Source organism: Cheilinus undulatus, linkage group 10 (assembly GCF_018320785.1).
Source record: "Cheilinus undulatus linkage group 10, ASM1832078v1, whole genome shotgun sequence".
Taxonomy (NCBI): Eukaryota; Metazoa; Chordata; class Actinopteri; order Labriformes; family Labridae; genus Cheilinus; species Cheilinus undulatus.
In genome coordinates this window covers 18450847-18472098 of record NC_054874.1, presented here as the reverse complement: position 1 = coordinate 18472098, position 21252 = coordinate 18450847, and the positions used below count along the sequence as shown (strand labels likewise).

General features: G+C 38.0%; 1 protein-coding gene across 3 annotated transcripts in view; it reads left to right on the top strand.

The window, feature by feature from the left end:
• ctnna1 (catenin (cadherin-associated protein), alpha 1) overlaps positions 1-21252 on the top strand; it is a 104128-nt gene that overhangs the window by 21288 nt on the left and 61588 nt on the right. For all 3 annotated transcript variants that reach the window (XM_041798009.1, XM_041798008.1, XM_041798007.1), the window contains exons 4-7: positions 215-381; positions 1271-1390; positions 2792-3061; positions 8413-8616. In XM_041798009.1, coding sequence (XP_041653943.1) covers positions 215-381; positions 1271-1390; positions 2792-3061; positions 8413-8616 — 761 coding nt within the window. The remainder of the gene's footprint in view (positions 1-214; positions 382-1270; positions 1391-2791; positions 3062-8412; positions 8617-21252) is intronic.

Genomic DNA, 21252 nt, shown 5'->3' with positions numbered 1-21252 from the left:
TTCATCGCCTCAATTTTTCACTAGTTACTTATTTGGTAATTGGCATATATTTCAGAATCAAAATCAAATAGTGTCATACTGAAAGATTCTCTCCCCTGAAGACTAGTAGATATTTTTGAACTGCTAACTTATTAGTTAAAAACCAAATTAAGTTTAGAAGTTAGAGTTGCATTGTAGTTGTAAAAAAAATGTTTTCCTTCTGTGTCATCCTCAGGTGAGTCCATGCGTCAGGCTTCAGGAGAGTTTGCAGAAGACCCCTGCTCATCTGTGAAGAGGGGCAATATGGTTCGTGCTGCCAGAGCCCTCCTGTCGGCAGTCACACATCTGCTGGTGCTGGCAGACATGTCGGATGTCTACAAACTTCTAGTACAGCTCAAACTGGTGAGTGTTAGTGTTTGAAGTGACATTACAAACAAACAAGATCTTAATTCAAGAGTGTATCAGGAAAACAATACTGTTTTGGCTCCTTTTAGATCAGTTTGATCAGTAGATTATTTTAACATTGATACTAAATGGTTGTCTATTCACATGCTATAATATGGTAGTGTTGTTTGTCATACTAAGGTATTTATTTGCTTAAAGATTTAACAAGGACTATATTATCCCTTTACACTGCTTGATTAAAAAATATGTGCCCAGTGGTGTCCAGCAAATCTTTAACCTTGTCTTGTATTTTGGGCCATTGCTGTTGTGGAATTTATATGTACTGTTTGCTGTGCAGTTATCAGGAAACACTTGTGATCTCTCTGTCAGTTGCTTACTCAAAGACATCTGAGGACCAGGGTAAGCTGAGCACAAGCACTGAGCGTAGATAATCAAGTAAAACCAAATGGACCAGATTTTGGAATAGCGTTTTCGTGTTACCATGTCACAGCAATTAGCCTATGCTTGCCTTGGTAGAAGAAGAGGGGGACATTATCTAAAATAGCTGCTTCCCTTTGTTACTTTTTTTACACATTAAACTAATATTGTAAAACTTTATTTGTTTGAAAACTGGGTCTCTATGGCCTCATTTAAATTTTGACTCCTATCCAAACTGATATAATTTCTACTGAGCAAAATGGGTTTTTTTGAGATTTTATAGCTAAGACTAATTTAAATCACATTTTAGGTGATTGGCTTGCTTTGATTGCAATTTTGATTGTTCTTATAAAAACTGATATGCTCAGTTTGACAGGGCACAGCTGCTTATTATCAACAAAACAATATTTCAGTAAAGACCTGATCTTGTGTTGAATATTGTCTAACTTCTGTAATCTGTCCGGCCCAGGTGGAGGACAATCTGGTGAAAGTGCGCAATGCAGGAACAGAGCAGGACCTTGGAATCCAATATAAGGCCTTAAAACCAGAGGTGGACAAGCTTAACCTCATGGCTGCCAAACGACAACAGGTACTGAACAATAAGCACAATAGTGGGACAAAACAAGGTTAAGGTAGAAAAGCACAGGACATTGAAATACTTAAAAGAACACAAACTAAACAAAAAATGATAATCAAACAGACATTAGAGCTTGAACCTCTTTCTGACAAATTAAGCTTAAAACACACTGGTGCTGCAGCAGCGTTACTTGTCAAATGATGCGCATGAAGTTTCAGCCCCTAGCACACACCAACAGTATCAGGTCAACAGTCAAACTCCATACCAGTTAGCAATGAGCCAGGCACTAGACACCTGTAGTTAGAGCCCGCTTGGGGCTCGCCCTCCTGGAAAAAAAATGATTACAGCAGTGATACTTCCCAATGACTATAGCCTCCCACTTATTCTACACCTGGAATTGAATATGTAGCAAAATTTCTTCCTCTGCGCTCTCAAACAGAGCCTCTAGTATGGAAGGCGAGATGGCCAAAAACCTTTTCTTACAGGAAAACAATTTGTCACCAATAGTCAGCTGCGCTGGAAATGGTGTACACTGCTGCTGGTGTGGGTTTGTACATTGAAAATAATGGGGGATGGGTTTTCAGATGTGCATCTGTGTGTTATGGGCTTTCATCTACCACTTACACTGCAAAGCCATTCCCTGTATTCCACATCTACAAGCAGTGTTATGACCTAGCTTTGTTTGGGAAATTTGTCTCACCACTCCTTTTCCACCTGGAACAGTGGTGGTATCAATCTTTTAAACTAGTTTTAACCAAGATGTTTTTTAGATGGCAGAAAGTTACTACTGCATTACAAGTTGTAGCAATATAAAGAAAGAGCTTTATGATATTAAAGTAGCAACATCTACATTTCCACCACCCCTGTAAATGGCTAACTTGCCTAATAGTCACTGACGATTTTGCAAAGGGCATTACTTTTGCCTGTAATTTTGTGGGTTGCAAAATGTGTTTAACCAAAGTAATGCTGGAAATAATGGGGCATTAAGGTTTTTTAGTAAATGTCAGAAGAAATAGAGGGAAAAAGCCTTGGGAGTTTTCCGTTTGGAAGGGAAGCTTTGGTCTTGTGTATGCAAGGCTTTTTTATGCCATAAATCTATGCCAGCGATCACTATCTCCCCTCCTCCATACTATGAAGATGTAATTGCAATATAATACAGAGGTCTGAATAGCAACGCATTAAATTGCAAAGGCATATTATAATAGCCTGATTATGAGTGTGTGTTGTGTTACCGCAGGGGAAAGAAATAAATCTGGGTCATCCAGAACAAACTCTGTCGCACTTAGTGCCTCCGTAAGGGTATGACTGGCCCATTCTGAATCCAAAGTAGATTACCACCCAGCCCCTATGAGCATTCCATCTTCCAGTTAACCTTTTTTCATCCTAATGTTCCTTTTCATCTCATCCTGCTAGGAGCTAAAAGACGTCCACCACAAGGACCAAATGGCTGCCGCTCGCGGGGTTCTACAGAGGAACATCCCCATGCTGTACACAGCGTCCCGTGCGTGCCTGCAGCATCCTGACGTGGCAGCCTACAAGGCTAACCGTGACCTGATCTACAAGCAGCTGCAGCATGCTGTCTCAGGCATCTCCAATGCTGCCCAGGCCACTGCCACCGAAGATTCAGCACTCAGTCAGCCAGCAGGGGGTGGAGAGCTTGCCTTTGCCCTCAACAATTTTGATGTAAGTCAAATGAGTGGTTAGCAAGTACAGGGCACAATTTCCTTTTTGTTTGTTCATCCAGACATCTGGATATCTGACACATTAATAGATGCCACAAACTCTGTGAACATCTTTTGTAGAACAACACAGCTCTGTCCCAAACATATGATAAAGTATGATAAATTTGAGTAAAAGCAAAATGAGGACAGGCCCTGGAAGGTTAGCTTAGGTCAGATTTGAGTTTGCGTAACTAAACTAACTGAATCATAAAATGACAAACCCTGAAAGGGCTTAGGGAAGAGGTGGAAATTAGGACAAGATATGTGAACAAATTGGGACATGGCTTTGGGATACTTTGAATAAGTTCTTGAGTCATTGCTCCATCATTTCTTGATAACTTGAAGTCAAACGAAAGAGATTTAACCCACTCCAGCCTTCAGAAGGACCTAAATATGGCTGTCCTCCCTTTCTTCTACCCACTAAGCTCTGCTCTGCAGCTGGTAGTTTCATTAGAAAAATAAATACAGTGGAAGTACATTTAAAAGTCACTGCATTAAGTAAAACATGGCTTTATAACAGGAGGTTAAAACTGTACTAAGTCTTAGGTTACACACAAATGTGTACTTTTGTCTTTTGACCAAGGAAGAAACATATTCTACTTAACCCCTTTCTACCACTCTAGTATTAATGAGTGAAACCTTTGTCTTGAGGTCGGAGTGCTTTGTATATCTGATGTCTCTGTATGCAAGTTGGCTAAGCCAAAATAGATTTGAGTGTTTTTTTGTTCATTCATCAGACTTTAATCATTTTACTTCTAAATTATCTTATTGTCTTAGATCCACAATAAGTGCATTCATCTTTTTTAATTGCAGTTAATTGCATGCTTTATTGTCCCTTTCAGTACACTTTGGTAAAGCCATGTCAGAAACCCCCCTGCAGTCACAGTTATGGGACTTAAGTCACCACTGCTCCTTACTGTCTCATTAAGATTAAAAAAAAAACAAAAAACAACAAAACCTCTCAGACAGCTCAGTAGGCGAGTCAAAAATCATCTGCACCTCGTGTTATCAACTGGTTACGATTTTACTGTTCTCCTGTCCTTTTCAATCCATAACTTCCCTTTGCTGTGGTTAAGTTTATTTTACACTCTTTGATTTGCCTTTAAAAGCAGGACCGTAACCAAACAGGAAGTGAATTACCTTTAGTTCAACTGTAGAAAAATCCAAAGTGACACAAAAAGAGTTTTGAATGCTAAATAGTGGAATTTTGCTAAAAAGAATGTGATAAATTGCAATAAGCTTGAGAAATGTTGAGATTAAACACTGTGAATAATTTTAATCTTTAGACAGCTCTAAAAATAATGTGTAATAAAGATTTAACTCGAAAGGTTTATATCGAATATATTATATTAATGTTGACATAAAGCAACATTAAGAAAACAGTTAGATGAAACATGAAATAATCATCTTGATGGAGCATGGGGTGATAAAAGCATGAATAATTATTCTTTTTAAAAATTTTTTCTTTTTCCCCTTGCAACAACCTCTGTCAGACCTGCAGAGCAACACTTTTACAGGAGATTTGTTCATAGCTACAAAAGGCACTGAACCCAGCCACAGTGACAAATTAGACCTTTTCATGGTACTCTGTAGAAGTTCTGGTTTTCATTGTTCCTCTGTAGGCTGCACATTACTCATCCTGTGTTGATGAGTAATTTTGTCATTTACAAAGCAGCAATGTGTTACTGAATGATTAACTCATGCAGTGACATTGTTTGCTCAAGTGATTGATGAAATCTGCATGCTCATGATATACCTGCCCTCGGCCATATGGCACTGTTTAATTAGTAGTCGCTTTTTGCAGAGATCTTAAGGGTGGTTATTACACACAAAAATATTCTGTTGGAGATGGAATGGAAGCAAGTACTTTTCATGGTTTGCAAAACATAGGATAGAATTTTTGGGTAAAAATGTGTAAACTGCAATAACCTATGAATTTGAACCAGTTAAACCAGATGTCTTGTTTCACTGTTTATTTTTTTTCTCTTTGGAGTAATTCCTTTGTAGACAATAGCTGCGTTTCCATTGCCCTTAGAAATATGCAAAATCTAAATAGCGCAATTAAAAACTGGTAATGGAAACATCCTAATTTTGAAAAACCTCTCAAATATTGCTTAAAAATTATTACACTCATGAGGAGGTTTTTCAGACGTTTCGACATAGAAATATATCACGAAAGTGCAATTCTCACACTTTTTCTGCATTTACACATCACAGGACGTAACGTAGGGTGTCACATGACCAGGTCACTCTGAGACAACATGGTCTTTGCCATACATACAGACTTTGCCTCGGAACTATCATCCATTGCCCTCGTCTTTTGTTCAAAATTGTCAAGGCAACTGCTGTAGATGTAATCATAACCGTACCAACACGCAGCAGGTCTGGAGCACCCAGCTTCCTTGCAGCGGAGTCTCGCAAGATGAGATTTTACGAGAGTTACGAGGCTCATGCCCAAAACCCCTTTCGATGGAAACACATTTAAAGCGCAATAGTACTTAGACAAAATTTAAGAAATATCACTGTTATTTTGCGAAAAACTGTAATTGAAATGCAGGTAATGACAACGTGGTCTATTATGATGTGGGTGACTGTAATTTCCCAGCCGCCTGCACTTTGAAAGTATAAGCAATGAGATATAATGAATGCACATTTCTTTCTTTCCTTCTCTGGAATTCATGATGTCTTGGTTTGATGTTAAATGAGGCCGTGTAAGAAAAAATTGAGACCATGGCCCTTTAAAGAGCCATTTTTCTTTCTTAAGCTAAACTTGAGATGGTTTTGAGGGTCAGTGACAAAGAGGACTGCTGCTCAGTTTCTCCTGCCTGCTATATGCATAATACTTCAACACTACACTTACAAGGATTTCTTTTCCTTGCCTCTTTTTAACGTTTAGGTTTTGAAATCTCAATGATTAATAAATGTAAAAAAAATCCTATTCAAACAGTAAATGGATAATTTTTTAAGAGTGCAACAGAATGGATCAGTAAAATGGGATCTACTCTGTAGCTGCATTCCAATCTACTTCACCGTATTTCTGTCAGAAAATATGCAACCAATCAGAAGCTTGTAGCAAAAGCGGTTAATAGTCATCACTTTTAAAACAGCCATTTTCAAGTGGCGCAGATGGCCTTGCTGCTATGTCTCGCCCCATGTCCTCACATTCAGCCTGCTGCTTCTTTCCCCCATGTCCTATCCCCACTCTCTCTTATCCCCATTTCCTTATCTATCCACTATCCTCCTCTAAAGATACAAAACAACCATTTTCAAATAAATCTTAACTTTGCTGCAGTGCTGATACTGTGTATTAAAAGCATACAATTTCTGCCCTATATCTGTTTGTTAACAATACTAACCTGATAGCTACAGCAAGAGAAAGGTTGTAAACTTAATTTTATAGGTTACTTTTCTCACAAGACCTATGCAGGCTTTGCAGACTGAGTGGATTACAGTCATGAAAATTTATGTTAAACTGTTTGAAACTATAAAAGCATCTGTCTCTTATGACAGCTGGTGAGCCAAAAGATTAATCTACATAAAATAAGTGTCAACAATGCAGTCTCTCTGATGTTTTGTATTAGTGATTATCTTACAGGCAGCCATGCAGAAAGTCACTCCCCCAAAGACTGCTACATAGGCCTTTCTAGAGTAGATGTTTTGTGATGCCTAATTTCAAGTGCATAGCAAAATTAGTAAATGAGTCAACCCCCAATTCTCTCCGTCTCTTTCTATCTCTTTGGCTCTGTGTTTCCTCCTCCGTGTCTCTCTCTCGTGTGCCTGTTGCCATGGTAATATGACACGCAAGCAGAGGAGGTCAGATGAGACGGAATGGAGGGGGCTGGAGGTGGCTGTGATAGAGGGCGGGCTGCCTAATAAACCACTCTTCTGACAGCTGAATTGTGGAATATTTTGTAGCAATAAAGGCCTCTGTGGGAGGGCAGAGTACGTTTGTCATTTGGGAAGTTGGCTTTCTTTCTGTAGCTGCCACAACCGTCACGGTGATACCTTAACCCTCTGCAGTTCCTCTCCAGCATGTCAACTAGTTGCCTCTCACAGCGGGTTTGCCCCTGTGAAATCAGACATTTAAGTGTTCTCTCTCATCCTGCAGATATAAAAGAGAGGAGAGTGGGTTAATGTAGCACTTTCTGTGACTCAAACCAAAGGTAGCAAAGGCTATGGTATCAAGTCCATTCACAAAAGGGGTTATATGTGTATGTATATAATTTATTACATATTCAAAGGGTCATACGTTGTATGAAAAGGATCTTGTCTGCATTTCACTACTGATTCCTTATTTTGACTCTTTGACAGTATTCATCAGTCTTTGGTGCCTAGAAGAACTATGGTGTTGGTGGTGTTGGTATCTCTGCAGTCATGGCACTGAGCAAGTGTCTTTTGAAGCTTTATTCATAAGTTATTTAACTGTTTAATCACAGCAGAAGAGTAGGCCCAGTGTTTAAGACGATACAGAACAAGGGACCTCGACAGTAGAAACTCTGGCTTTGTGAATCAGACTTTCAGACTGACTTGAGGGTTGCCTGCAGGAAATATCTTAATACAGTGCACAGGATTCCTCATGTGCTGAAGGATGAGCTTTTATGATTTAAATTTCAAGATCTCTATGACCTTATGCCCATCCAGTTTAAAGCAGTGTTTCATTCCAGTAACATCTTGAAGTAGTCTTGTATCGTCTCGTTAATTTTTTTTTTTTGCTTTCTAATTCTTGGTCATCTAGTGCTTTCTCATTTTTAGAGGGATGAATTATTTTGATATGTTACTTTTGATGTATAAACTCATCCCTTATTCTCCAGCTTGGCCACTATCACTCTGTCATTCTGTAAAAACAAATAGTTGGATGTAAACTGTATCCTGAGAATGCAAGGCAGTAGTTTTAGTTTTAAATCTGTTGCCTTCTATGTCTCTTTTGTGGAGCCTTACTCCTTTTGACTGTTAACAAAAATAACTTGAACTTGTTATTAAAGTCAGTCATACTTCACCTTACCACCACCATAGTTTTGTCAACCATTTTTAAATAAATACCATAAAACTTTTAAAATTCAAACTGAAAGAACTGCACACTGCTCCTACTTAAACGCTCATTTCTTTACAGGTTTAGAAGTTCTTTTTATGCATTGACACACACACAAAAGCTAGTTAATCACATACTTTCTGCTCAATCGGCTTGTCTGTCAGTCAGATCCACCCTCCCCCTGTCCGTATTTTTCTCTGTGGTAATTGAGAGGGAGAGTAAGGTGATGACTGTAAGCATTGCATTCTACCTTTGTAATATCCCCTCTCACCCTTCTGTTACAGAAACAAATCATTGTGGACCCTCTGGCGTTTACCGAGGAACGCTTCCGTCCATCCCTTGAGGAGCGTCTTGAGAGCATCATCAGCGGCGCTGCCCTCATGGCTGATTCATCGTGCACACGTGATGACCGCAGGGAGCGCATTGTGGCGGAATGCAACTCTGTGCGCCAAGCTCTCCAGGATCTTCTGTCTGAGTACATGGGCAATGTAAGTGTCTTACCTTTCTGTTCCCTCCATCACTGACCTGTCTTTTAAATTGATAGATCAAATAATTACATAAACTAATAAAACCCATTATCTAGCGAAATTGTAAGGGTGAACCCAATTAATCGTTTGTATAGTTACATTGATTTTTTTGTGTGTATACTTCTGAAACAAATAGCTGAAAATTGTCCTTGCAACTACTTAAACATGCCATCTGAAATCAGTTGACATGGTATGATTAGCTTGATTTCAGATGAAATTATTACTTTATGTAAATATTACATATCAAAACACTTTCTACTCATTTTACTGTTACTTTCCATGGTTCAGGATATAGTGGACATTGATCTTTATGTAATACCTATCTTCAACAGCTTATAGGCAAAAAAATATACACAAGACACACATAGTAGAACCTTTCAGTTTATACCAGATTGTGTGCTGCCCTTCAGAGGCTTTATCTTTCAAATACTTAAAGCTACAGATTGTAAGGTTAGGACCGTGGCTGGGGTTAGCCTCTGCAAATTCCTCACAAAGCAGATCAGGTGTGTACATGGAGGAAGGTTTCCATGAGATTCTTAACCAAGGGCTTGATATTCTCCTGGGGGGCTCTGTGGAGAACAGAAGCCCCCTGCACATGACTTAATTGCCTCTATGACTAGATGGCTATGTGACTTGCCTGCTTTGTGAGTTTTCTTTTTCTTTTTTTTTTTACTGGAGTAGGAGTTTGGAGGTTTTGATGTAGACTAAACTGTGCTCTCTGGTTTGACAGAGCTACAGTATGGTAGTACTTGACAGACTGATGTTTATGCTGCTAATGCAGCTTTACACAGTGGTTGTGTAGTGCTCCTGTAAAACTGCCTAGCTAGTTGGATATAATCTGAATACAAAATCCTAATCAGACCTCACATAGCAAAACCTGGAGTATTAAAATCTTAGTGTTAAACATTTCAGAGATGATTGTAAGCCTAAAGTGTAATTTTATTTTTATTCTGAGTGAAGGGGTCTTTAGTGTTGGAGTTACTTGAAATGGTTAATATTCAGTGTAAGAGAGTCAGTTGATCCAAGCACCGCACACTCTGGGTGGTGGAGTTTTCCCATCATGCCTTGTGTGTTAAGATGTGTTTTAGATGTGTCTATTTATGTTTTAGATGTTTTTAGATGTGTTTTAATGTGTCCAGATGTGTTGAAAGGTTGCCTGTTGTACACAGATCCCTGCTGTGATTCCTTTGCTCATGTATCTGGTGGATTGGTGTTGTTTTTGATGTCAAACCCGTCTTCACCATGAATGAAATTATCCTCAGATGAGCTGATGATTGTTAAAGAATGATTGTCAACTCTGTATTTATATATCTGCTCCATTGTTACCAGAATACACCTGACTTTGCCACAGGTGTCCAATTTAAAATGGAGATCTATAGTAATTAGGAAAAGTACATTGCAATATGAAAATAATCAAAAGTTTTAACAGCTTCAAATTTACACCCAAAATTGAAGGGAAATCTTTCACCTTTCTGAAGGTGTTTCCCAGGGAGAGTCAATTTCTAACACTACAAAGACGTGTTGAACTAGTAACACTGGTTAGTGTTAAGAGGAGTCAATACTGTCATTTTATTCCTGTTAAGGTACCACCTTTCCAAAAAGAGTCTGCTGCTTTGTAGAGTAAAAGACATTAAAGGATATAGTGTGCTGGCTTATCCATTTTCTTGTAAGATTCTTTGTGACTGTGCATCTGAAGAGTTTTAATTGTTTGAGCTTGCTCCTTTTGTTCTTCTTAAACTTTACAGCCAAGGTATGCTGCTTCGCCTGTACACGTGAGTTCTGTCAACCACTGAACTGATGATTGAAGGGACCACTACATCAGATTGGTGCCTTTCGTCTTTAATCAGATTTGTTAAAAACACTCCACTCCACTCAACCAATGTGTATGAAGCCTAAGTTGCTGTGCAGAGAAAGTGTAAATGGGATCTAAGTAATTCTGGAAACGCAGTCTGTTCTATTACCTTTGTTCAACAAATGATTAGCTGTTATGCCATTGAATTCACCATCACTTTGAAGGGGTGAGAGCTGCAGTTGGGCAAATGTCCAACAACAAAAAAAGCCTTTTTGTTACAACAAAAGTATGAACTTGGATGCAGTCCTACCTGTTAAAGGCTTCATTTTCAAAACCATTCAGCCTAAGTCATCAGTGGCTGTTGTCTCCAGATGTCAGTAATGCAAATACCACAGTTTTTTTTTGTTTTGAGAAAGAACCCTTCAAATTTGCATATTTTCCAATGCTAAGCAAGTAACAAATTGATGTTTCTTTCTATACATGTCTTAATTTTCAACATACATAGCATATAACGCTAAAAATATTAGATCGGGTGTTATGGGAGGAAAATTCCTGGCAGCTCTTGTGTAAATAATGTGACAGAAATAAGTAATTGAGTTGAACTTGCAAATAATACTGAGTGTGAATTGGTGCTATGCTCATAACGCCACTTAAACTCCAACTAGATTTGCTATCAGTTGTTGCTCTCTTTATAATCTTGTCTTAATTAAACCCTCTTAATAAAATTAATAGCCTACAAAGTCAATATGTATTCAAAGGCTTTTTCAAAGTCTGAACTTGTAACCATCAGGGTAACAACAGGATTCACCTGAGTTTTTTCTGCGATTAAAGCATTACACTTTATGTCAGGCCTTCCGTAAATGCCTGTTTTTTTACTTGAAATACTGTTATCTTTGCAGTTATTTTTAATTTAGGAAAGATTTTTTGGGAATTACAGTCACTTTATGAGCACTGTCATTCACTCAAACTCTCCCAAACTGTCAGATCTGTATAACCTTGTTTTGCATGTTGGAACTTTTGTCAAGACAGAGAGCAGTGACAAAAATAATGATTTATCCATTCTATTCACCAGCTCGTTCACATTGTGCTCCTAGTCACATTTGTGTTTCCTCTGTTTGGTAACAGCTCTGTTTAATCACCTTCTGAATATCTAACAGTATCTAACAGCCCGTTTTCAGTGTGTCAGGGATTCAGAGAAATGTTGGAGCCATGGCATTGCATTGTTTATTGCCATCTAGGATTTCAAACTTTATGTGTCATCTTCTATTCTTGCTGGCTTAGAGAGGTAAAATCATAGACCTCACAGCTTGCCCATTTCATTTGTAAAGTGTTATCGTGGTTCTGTGGATGTACTGGATGTATGGTTAGGCAGGATGTGATAACAGCACAAGTTTGAACACTTACACACGCACTCTGCGGTAATTCTGCCAGGGCAGACATCTAAGGATGCAACTGCTGCAAGCTGCTCTCCAATTTGTTCAAATGTCCTTTAGCAGCTTACGGTGACAGAGAATTTTAAAATGCCTCACCTGTCTCAATAACTATGCTAATAACCTTCTTAGCAAAGAGAGATAACCTTACATTATTTAAGCAGAGCATTCTGTTGATCTGTAGATCACTTAATAATTAGGTATGTTTAGTAGTGGCACTTCTATTGCATGGCTGCTGGACCACTGGTTTCATTTTGGCAGAGTTGGGCAAAGCTTGCCTGCTTTCTAAAAGGGTAAGTGCATTTTCTATGTTGACCTAGCAGTAATCTTTATCTTTCCAGCTCTTTGACAATCTCTCCATCCACTGCCACAAAAATCTTTTAAGTAGTTTTTGATGGATTATGTAGAGTAAACATAAGGGATTAAACACATCCCCCCTGGCAGATATGATAACGGCTTATGTCACTGGCTGAACATTATTAATTTTTTCTTTATTTTAGAATGAGGAGCCTTACTTAGAAGTAGTGTGATTTCTTTCTTTCCTTCTTTCTTTATTAGGATCCCCATTAGCACTAGCAAAAGCGTGATTTGATAGCAGTATATTTACATATTTTACCCTTTATATTTTTTCACTGGACATCCACAGACAGGATAAGAGGCAGTCAGATTTCTGCCAAGTTTATACTGTATGTCATTTTCCCTGAATACTGTCCCATTCGTGCTCCGGAGATGTATATCATGGTTTGCGCTCATTGCTCACCGAGAACACTGCCAGTTTATTTTAAGGTTTCAGCCCGTTCATGCAACATTTCTGTTTTGCTTCAAACCAAGTTTTCTACTTCACTGGACTTGTCCACGCCACTCATGTAACCTTCAATGAGTTGAGAACTTAGGGTTATGGAGGAAGACATCTCATCACGGCTGTGATGATGAGTAGCAATGACAGCAATTTTGCCACTCATTTGACCAGATGAAAAAAGATATGACAAACATTACATATTACTGTCCATAGTGTGCATATGATTGCATTGTATAGCCTCTGAAACACATGGCTTACATAAGGTTAGCACTGGGAAATGCCTGTATTTCATCATGATGTTTTTAATGAATAAGAGATAGTGTGACATCAAACCTTACACTGTCTGTTATAAGGCTATATGGACTAAACAAACCTCACTTCACCTCAATAAGGACAGGTGGGTTGTTTTTTTTTAAGCTTAGCTGCAGAGGTGAGATGAAATATGTAGGGGTGTGACGAGATGCTTGTCTGACAAGACGAGATTTAGGCCCATGAGACCTGAGACGAGATTTTGCACTTGTTTTTATTTTGAAAAAAATACATGGGTGGATAATATGTCCTTTATGCAGCTGAAAGTCATAATTACAAAACATTCAAGTCTATTCAGAAGTGTTTTAACTAACTTGTCTTATACTGAATAGGCTATTAATGCTTACACGCAATTTATCTTGTCTAACTCTGACTAAAACTGTACATTTTAATGCTCTTCTAATCAAACCTTTCATTTTAATAGTCTACCACATCTTTATTTTACTACACTATGCACTCATTGCTACAGCTACAATAATAATAAAATCCTTTGGATGATTTTGAAAGTACTTTAAACACTGTTTACAACAGACTGAAATAAAAAGAGCTGCATCAGTAAAATCAAACTATTTTTCATCCTCTTTAAGTAAATCTATATTAAAATCACTCAATGAAGTATTTCTGTCAACAAGTCATTTGCTGTAATGTACAGAAACAGATTATTTCATCGTTTTGTTGTCTTTTTTTTCCCTCATGAGCTCTGACAGTGTTGAACATGAGGCACAGATGAGCGTGTGTGATAATGTGTGTGCGTTGGTGAGCAAGTGTGTGTCTCTGCTCTGTCTGCTGTCAGACAACAAACAGGGCACATTTAACTGGGGCTATAACTTTGGTTTTTGGAGCTAACAGTGGACCCTGGCGCTTAAACGGAGTTTGTTTTGCTAAGTTTACCACTGCAGTATACAACGACCCGTTGTGCTACACATGTCAAGCTTCTGATTGATGATACGCACAGCCAACAGCTGACGGATGTGTGACTGACACACAGTGAGATGAGAAGGAGATATGACGAAGCAGCGATTTAACCAAAGTTACGAAGATAGCGGCACCATGAGCGAGTCTGTGCGCATGAACTAAATAAACACTGTATTCTCCACATGGATACTCCACAGGTTTCCAGAAGCAGCAATTCATCATTTCGGACCATTATGATGAACGTATCATGCATTGGTGGATCACGTGCGGCCCCAAGCAGCACATGCGGATGAGGGAGTGGGGGTTGGAGCGGTGATCACAGATCAGCTCCGTTTCTTCATCAGCTGTCAAACCAACAGTTTTAAAGAGTCCAGGGCATCTTTCTGATCGTTCATATTTTTTTGCAGTTTGGTATTGTTTTTAGTATGGAGAGCTGCTGCTCCAAGTGTCTGCGCAATATTGATCTTGCGAGATGGATTTTTCCTTGACGAGAAATCTTGTGACGTTTTGATCTCGTCACACCCCTAGAAAAATGTAATTCCTGCAATGTGAAAATGACCTCCTTGTGCATGTGACACCATATAACCCTGTGCTCAACAATGATTTTGTTGAGGGTATACTGTATGTGGCATATTGTGATTGTAGATGGGCCACTGCAAGTTGTTAAACAGTATGTTGCCATTACAGCATATGGGTTTACACTCTCAGCTGAGGCTGTTGGATGGACTCCTAACTCATTCTCTTTCTTCCTCCCGTCCCTTCTGCTTCTTCATTCCCCCGGGCTACAAGTTGTGTTTACCCCTCTTCTCTGCTTTTCTTCCTCTCCTTCAAACTCGTTGAAAGAAATTCTGTCAGGCATCCTAACGTTGCCATCTTTTTATTTAGGAATTTCAAAGATGGAAACTTTAAAGCTTTGTTTGAAACTCTTGACTAAAGCTGCTGTATAGTCTGACATACTGCAAATCTGCATTTCAAGTTTTCTTCTAAATAATGTATGTCTCCTTAATAGCTGCAGGAAAATGGAATACCTAACCTTAGCTGTAATTTTTACAAAGAAATTTTACTTATTTTAAAAATATTGAAGCGACCAAATGTGCCTGTTTTTGATATGATTACAATTGTTCAATATCTTTGCATGAATTTATTCCAAGATGATTATCAGATCATCAAGTCACACACAAAATTAATACACACTGTAAAGCTTTAATTTTAGAAGTTAAATCCCAGGGCTAATCAAAGAATAGAAAAATTTTTGAATTAAAAAATCTCTATGCTAAAAGGGAATGATCAGATTATTCCAAAGCCATTATTTGTGTGATTTTACAGTGCTTTATGCTTTTGTCCTATAACAACAAATGACACATTGTTTGTTGGTGTTTGAATGGCGAGTATACGCTCACTGCCCATGCTATTGGGTACACCCGTTTAGTTACTTGTTAAAACTAAAACTAGCAGGAAGTGTACGGCTGACATTGAGAGTGTGAATTAGGAGTTTTGACTGATTATATAGAAACGTTTTTGTTTGTATTACTTGGGTAAAGTGTTTTCCTTTTATTCCTGGGGTGGAACTCTGTACTCTTTAATGCAGATCATTAACAAGACTGCCTTGTCTACTTGACCAGTGAGGGGTAAAGATGGGTGAGGGAATTGTGTCTCCACCACTGCCACTTTGTGTGACCTCAATTATTCTACATTGTCATGGCAGTTTGGCATAGCACATGTGGAGCATAACTAGTTCTGCCATTTTTAAATTAATAATGCATCTGCAGTTCCCAGCATCTGTAATGGTTTTGTTTCGTTATAGAGAATGATGCTAGGTTGCTTTGACATCTTAAGCTACTGACATTTGGATTCTTTTGACTTTAAATGATGCATTATCATTTGGACTTTGATGAAAAGGACATTCCTTGACTGCAGTGGAACCCCTGTGCCTCCCCTCTTTCTCTGTATCATAGCAGCCTTTCCAATGCATGCATTTCCCTCACATTTTACTTACTTACTGATTTTTTCTGTTTTCTACAAGTATGAAATCATTTTCCTTCTTCTTGTGACTCTTTCACTCATGACAGCTCATTCTTACTGACTCACTGTCTTTTGCCTCAGGTATCCACACAATAATACTTTATAGAGGTGTAACGATATATTGATATATCGATTGGTTGATTGATGATCCAATCAGATCGATGGAAAGTCAAAACATTGATCTAAATCAATGCTTCAAGCTACGCTGTTATTTTGAAAAGTCCATATTGGTGCTAGAGTGAGCCGAAGATTTGAAGAAATAAAAACATTTGGCATTGAAAATGTTTGCTGTTTTAAATCAACATGTCTTAACACACATGTTCATAGTTGTGTTCCTAATTTAAAGGTAATTAGATCTTTTTAGGTCTGTTTTTGTTAAAAAGATATTTTTATTAATACTGAGACCTGTCTATAATTTAATTGCAGAAATGCTTTTTTTCTGTAACTGTGTGAAATTTTTGCAATAAATTGCATTATATCGATCCTGGGCCCCATATTGAATTGAATGGAAATCCTATCGTGGCAGATATTGTGATATCTGAAAATATCGTGTCATTGTCCAAAATATCTATATCGTATTGTATTGGGATGAAACTGGTGATTTACACCCCTGGTATTTATCCTTATTCCTCTATGAATGCACAGCTGCCCCTTATGAAACTTATTTTAGTTTGATTGGATTTTGGACCTACTCAGTCTGTCTGGTCCATCTGAACACTAAGATACCTTACCTTATCTCAGGCAAAGTGTGTAAATTACCTGCAATGACTTCATGATTGTTTTAGTTCACAAACCCTGGACGCAACCCTGTTTAAAATAACAGTACCTCAAATGCAAGACCTTTGTGAAAGCAGTTCAATTTATCTAACAGTAATCTCATCTAAATGCATAATTAAAACAAATTACTCTCCATACAATGTACAGGGAAAAGATTTAATGTCCCCAAGGCTTTTTCCTATATTTACAGCCTCTATAAAACACTGTCTGTCAGTAACAGCCCGTCAAGGCGATGTTTCCCAGACCTGGCCCTTGATCTTTTGCTGCTGGATTCTCTGCTTTTTGATTGGTCCTGCTGGCAGGTAGATTAGATGGGTGTTTTTTTTCTGCAGTAGTTTAACAGGATAAAGAGGGCCATGGCCTCTCAAATGGACATTTTGAGATGCTACTACAGTAGTCCAGCTTTATCTCTTTTCACAGTTGTGTGGTTGAATAAACTCTACGCAAGGGAGACATCCCTACTGTTTTTAAAAGCTTGTCTGTGGCTTTAGTACAGGATGATTTCCTCAAAAATATGACAGTCTGTGTCTCTACAGGTTTATACCTAATATATTTCCTCACATTAATATTTAATTGTTTGCCTGTCTTTTTGTTTTTGTTGCACAGTCCGAGGCACATTGTGCTGTCACAGTGTAAAGTTGCAGTAGTGATATTAGTATGCATATTGCCTCCCATCCTAAAAAGCTCCCATGTTTTGGCCCTTGGGATCACTTAATGCCTTCAGATTTCCCCTTTGTGCATAAACAGCAGATGTTGTGCTGTAAAACAGTCTCATTTGTCTTTCACTCTTGTTTTGAGTTCATAATCGTTCTGCCATAGAGTAAACCTGATATAAAGAAAATATAAGGAGGCGATACATACTCACCAGCAGTTCTATCGGTGAAAATGCATCGGGTCAGACTGTGAAACAGATGATAAATGCAAAACAAGCCATCAGTTTATCACACAGGAGCTAATGAACTCAATTTAACACTACATTGTTCCCTGTAACTTCTACCATCCATCACAGAAGGCCTTTTCTGTTGTCAAGGTGTGAAGTGCTTTTAAGATATGAAAAGTGGCGAATTTTGCTTACTGTAGTTTGATGAATTATGCCTTCTTACCTTTTGTGAGACTAAAGGTTTACACTGTGACAGCACAATGTACCCTCACACCTTATGTTTGACAAGAAGTAAGAAGATAAGAGTGCACTTGTATTTGTATATCGTATGGTTGAATAAGTTCCAGTGCATTTTTTATGATGCAGATGTGTTGAGCATCCTGTCTAGTTGGTTCCTGGTTGCATTTCCACTTTAAACTGTAATATGGAGCCTTAAGAGCTTTTGAAGTTCTGTAAAGCTAAGGAAAATCATGTCGTTGATTCATTTTTTTACATTTAAGTTGTTAAATAGTTAACAAGAATGATAGTCTCTTTCTGATGGAGAAGTATATCCAGTGGCATTTTACCTTGCTGTCTTAGAATCATCGATTATTTATTGGATTATGACCTGCACAAACCAAATAAAGTTGACAAAAGCATTTTTACTTGAAATAACACATTTAGAGTCTGTTTCTTTGTCTGAAAAGTCTGATAAGCAATTGTCCTCCAGCTAGCTGCACAAACATTGTTAAAAATGACAAGAAAACCAGAGTTGGAATCCACTGTGAGCAGGTGTGTTTAGCTAGAAAAAAACATTGGCTTGAAGGCGAGGTAGACTGAATTGAAGTGAATTGAGTTGTGATAAATGTGCCTCTCAATTGGAGGCAACACATGCACACACATTGGCACAGATACTCAGCTGCAGTAAGTCCCTTTGTTTTCATCAGACATGCAGCTGACCTTGGCAACAGGAAATTACAGCTCATCACTGAGATATTAAATCACAAAGCATATTGGGAATATCTTAACTTTATTATATTAAGCTTATAGTTCAGTTAAATTCTGCACATTTATAACCTGCCTTTCAACGGGAATGCCTTTGCATATATTTCGCGTGTTTAAATGTATGTATCCCATTATATTTAAAAGTATCCAGATATCTGTTATGTGTGCCTTGTATCCTGTTCAGGTACCAATAGACTGCTGTTTATACAAACACACTGTGAGAGATGCGTTGTGCAAACCAAAGAGAGGTCACCACTTTATCTCAGGGCTATCATAAAAAACATAAACCCAGACTAACACGTTTGCACTCAGGTTCACAATGAGGGTTTGCAGTTCATCTGTCAGGCATGTCTTCTAACTATAGTGGAACTGAATCACTGTGAGACTCTGCTCTAAAAACGTCCCAGGCTGGCTTCTATCAAAGGCTCTTCTACCTGTCAGAAGCAATGATAACCACTAGTGTTTGTAATCTGGCAGTGTGGAGAGATATTCAGGATAAAGTATAGCTTTTTTTTCTCATTTTCTATAATGATTTGATATAAAAGAAAATAGGGCTTGTCTAAGCTTGAGGTGGAGATGTCAGTGCTGTTGTTAAAAGCAATTGCTTTCAGTAACATATTTTATTTAATGATGGATCACATTTTTGAAGCATTTGCTCATAACTTTAAAACATTGCTTTCTGGTTTGGAAGGATTTGCCGGCTTGAGTTATGAATCTTTTCTTATTTGGCTGCTATAGAACCAAGCCAATGGATCAAAAAGAGGGAAAGCAAAACTAAAATAAATCTAAATAACTTGGACAGACAGCTGACTTGAGTGAGAGCCAGTGGCTGATGCCATAAATCATTGAGCTCATCAGTGTGGATGTAGTCTTTATGGGAAATAGCAGTAGTCTTCTAAGTAATGGTTATTAGTTTTGTTAATGCTCATATGTTTGTTGATGTATGTGTGCACCTTTTCAGTTTAGGATTTTATACTTGAAAGTTACACAAGTGTTTTATGGTTTGAAATATATTGCAAATGCCACTACGTTGATCCTGGCTTCAACTAAGTCAAAAGTGTTTGCATTGTCAGGTAAGGTTGCAGTTTAGTTTTTTGTCAAAGAAAGCTTTAATGTGGTCCCTTTTTCCTTAAAAATCCCTCCTCACCTGCATAATTGTCTTCATGAAATGATCGAATCTGTCCTTGACTCCTGTCTTTGGACTTACAATGGGAAGGTTTGTGAAAGATGAGCTCTGTTCATGATCCATAAAAAAATGAAACTTCTCAGTTGCTCATTTCATTATTGTTTTTTCTTTTTTTTTATTTGTTGCTCTTGAATCCCCCCAAAATGCCACGATTGTGAAATGACTTTGGATAAGTTATTATATAGATAAACTTGTGAGGCATTTGCTAATGAATAGGTCCTTTCGTAAGCATTTCCTGGATGTATAAAAGTCCTCATGTACCATGCAAGTACTGAGTCCTTGAACCTTGCAGACTGAAGAGGCTCTGCATTCAGACTCATCACTTTAGTCCCCCCCATTGAGTGAACTCTGCAGGTTAATTACTGGAGCTTTCTTTCTGTAGGACTCATCAAAAGAGCCTGTGGATTAGAAGCGTCTCTTGCAGTTGAATACTCCTCATGATGTGTGCCTCTTTAAAACTCCTACTCTGTGAAACACAGAGATGACTTCAGATAAAGTATACATCTCTGTAAACTGGGACACAAACTTCAAAAACCCTCTATTCTCTTTCTTTAAGCACAGTTGGGGTTTTGCTGTAAAGACAAAAAAGAAATGCATGGATTAGATTTCCTGATAAGATCCACAACCAGCAATAAGTAACCAGTTCAGTAATACAGTATCCCACTCACAGCCTAAAATAACATTTCTCTTCGTCCTAGATTCTACTTTTACTTGTGATGAGTAGAGTATGATATTCTCTGTCACAGATTTATGACAAAAAAGATCAGAACAGAAATAGATTTTGTCATTGTGGGAACACAAATTTTAACAAGTGTTGCATGGTTTGTTCCATGTTTCCTGTCATAGCTTTAATGCATTTAAAAACCAAAAAAACCCCAAAACTGAAGTAAGATTGGCTGGTGGGCATTATTGGTTGAACTCAGGTAAACAAGCTGCTTATCAGCCTTCTTAGATTATGCATCCATGAAAAATGTCTCACTCTAAAATAATATAAAAACACATTTGTCTGTTAATGTTTAAATAATTACTTTGTATCACCAAAAATGATGTAGGTGTTGTTACTGCTTTAGCTGTTTCATCTTTGCAGACGTAAGATGTTTTACAGCAAAATCTCTCTTTATAGCATACACAGAGATTACTTTCACCCTTATTTTGATACAAATACTTTACCCAGCATGTTAGAAAGACAAAATTTACTCTGTAGTCAGAATAATACCCATATCTGTTGCACAGAATACTCCTGGCCACCTGGATAGCTCATCTGATAAAGTATTAAGTTAGCGTCCTTGTGATCCAGTGATCCAGGTTCAATCATGACCCTGGCTGGTAACCAGTAGTATCCCATTTCTCTTTCCTGCCTTTCTAATCAATTCAAGTCTCAAACTGCTAAGTTGAAAATCTGGGTAGCTTTCTGGGTTTCCCATATTATCTTTACTATAGCTTAAATAACCATTGCCTTTGGTACTCATTGTAAATATTTTAGCATAACATTGTGGTTTCCTA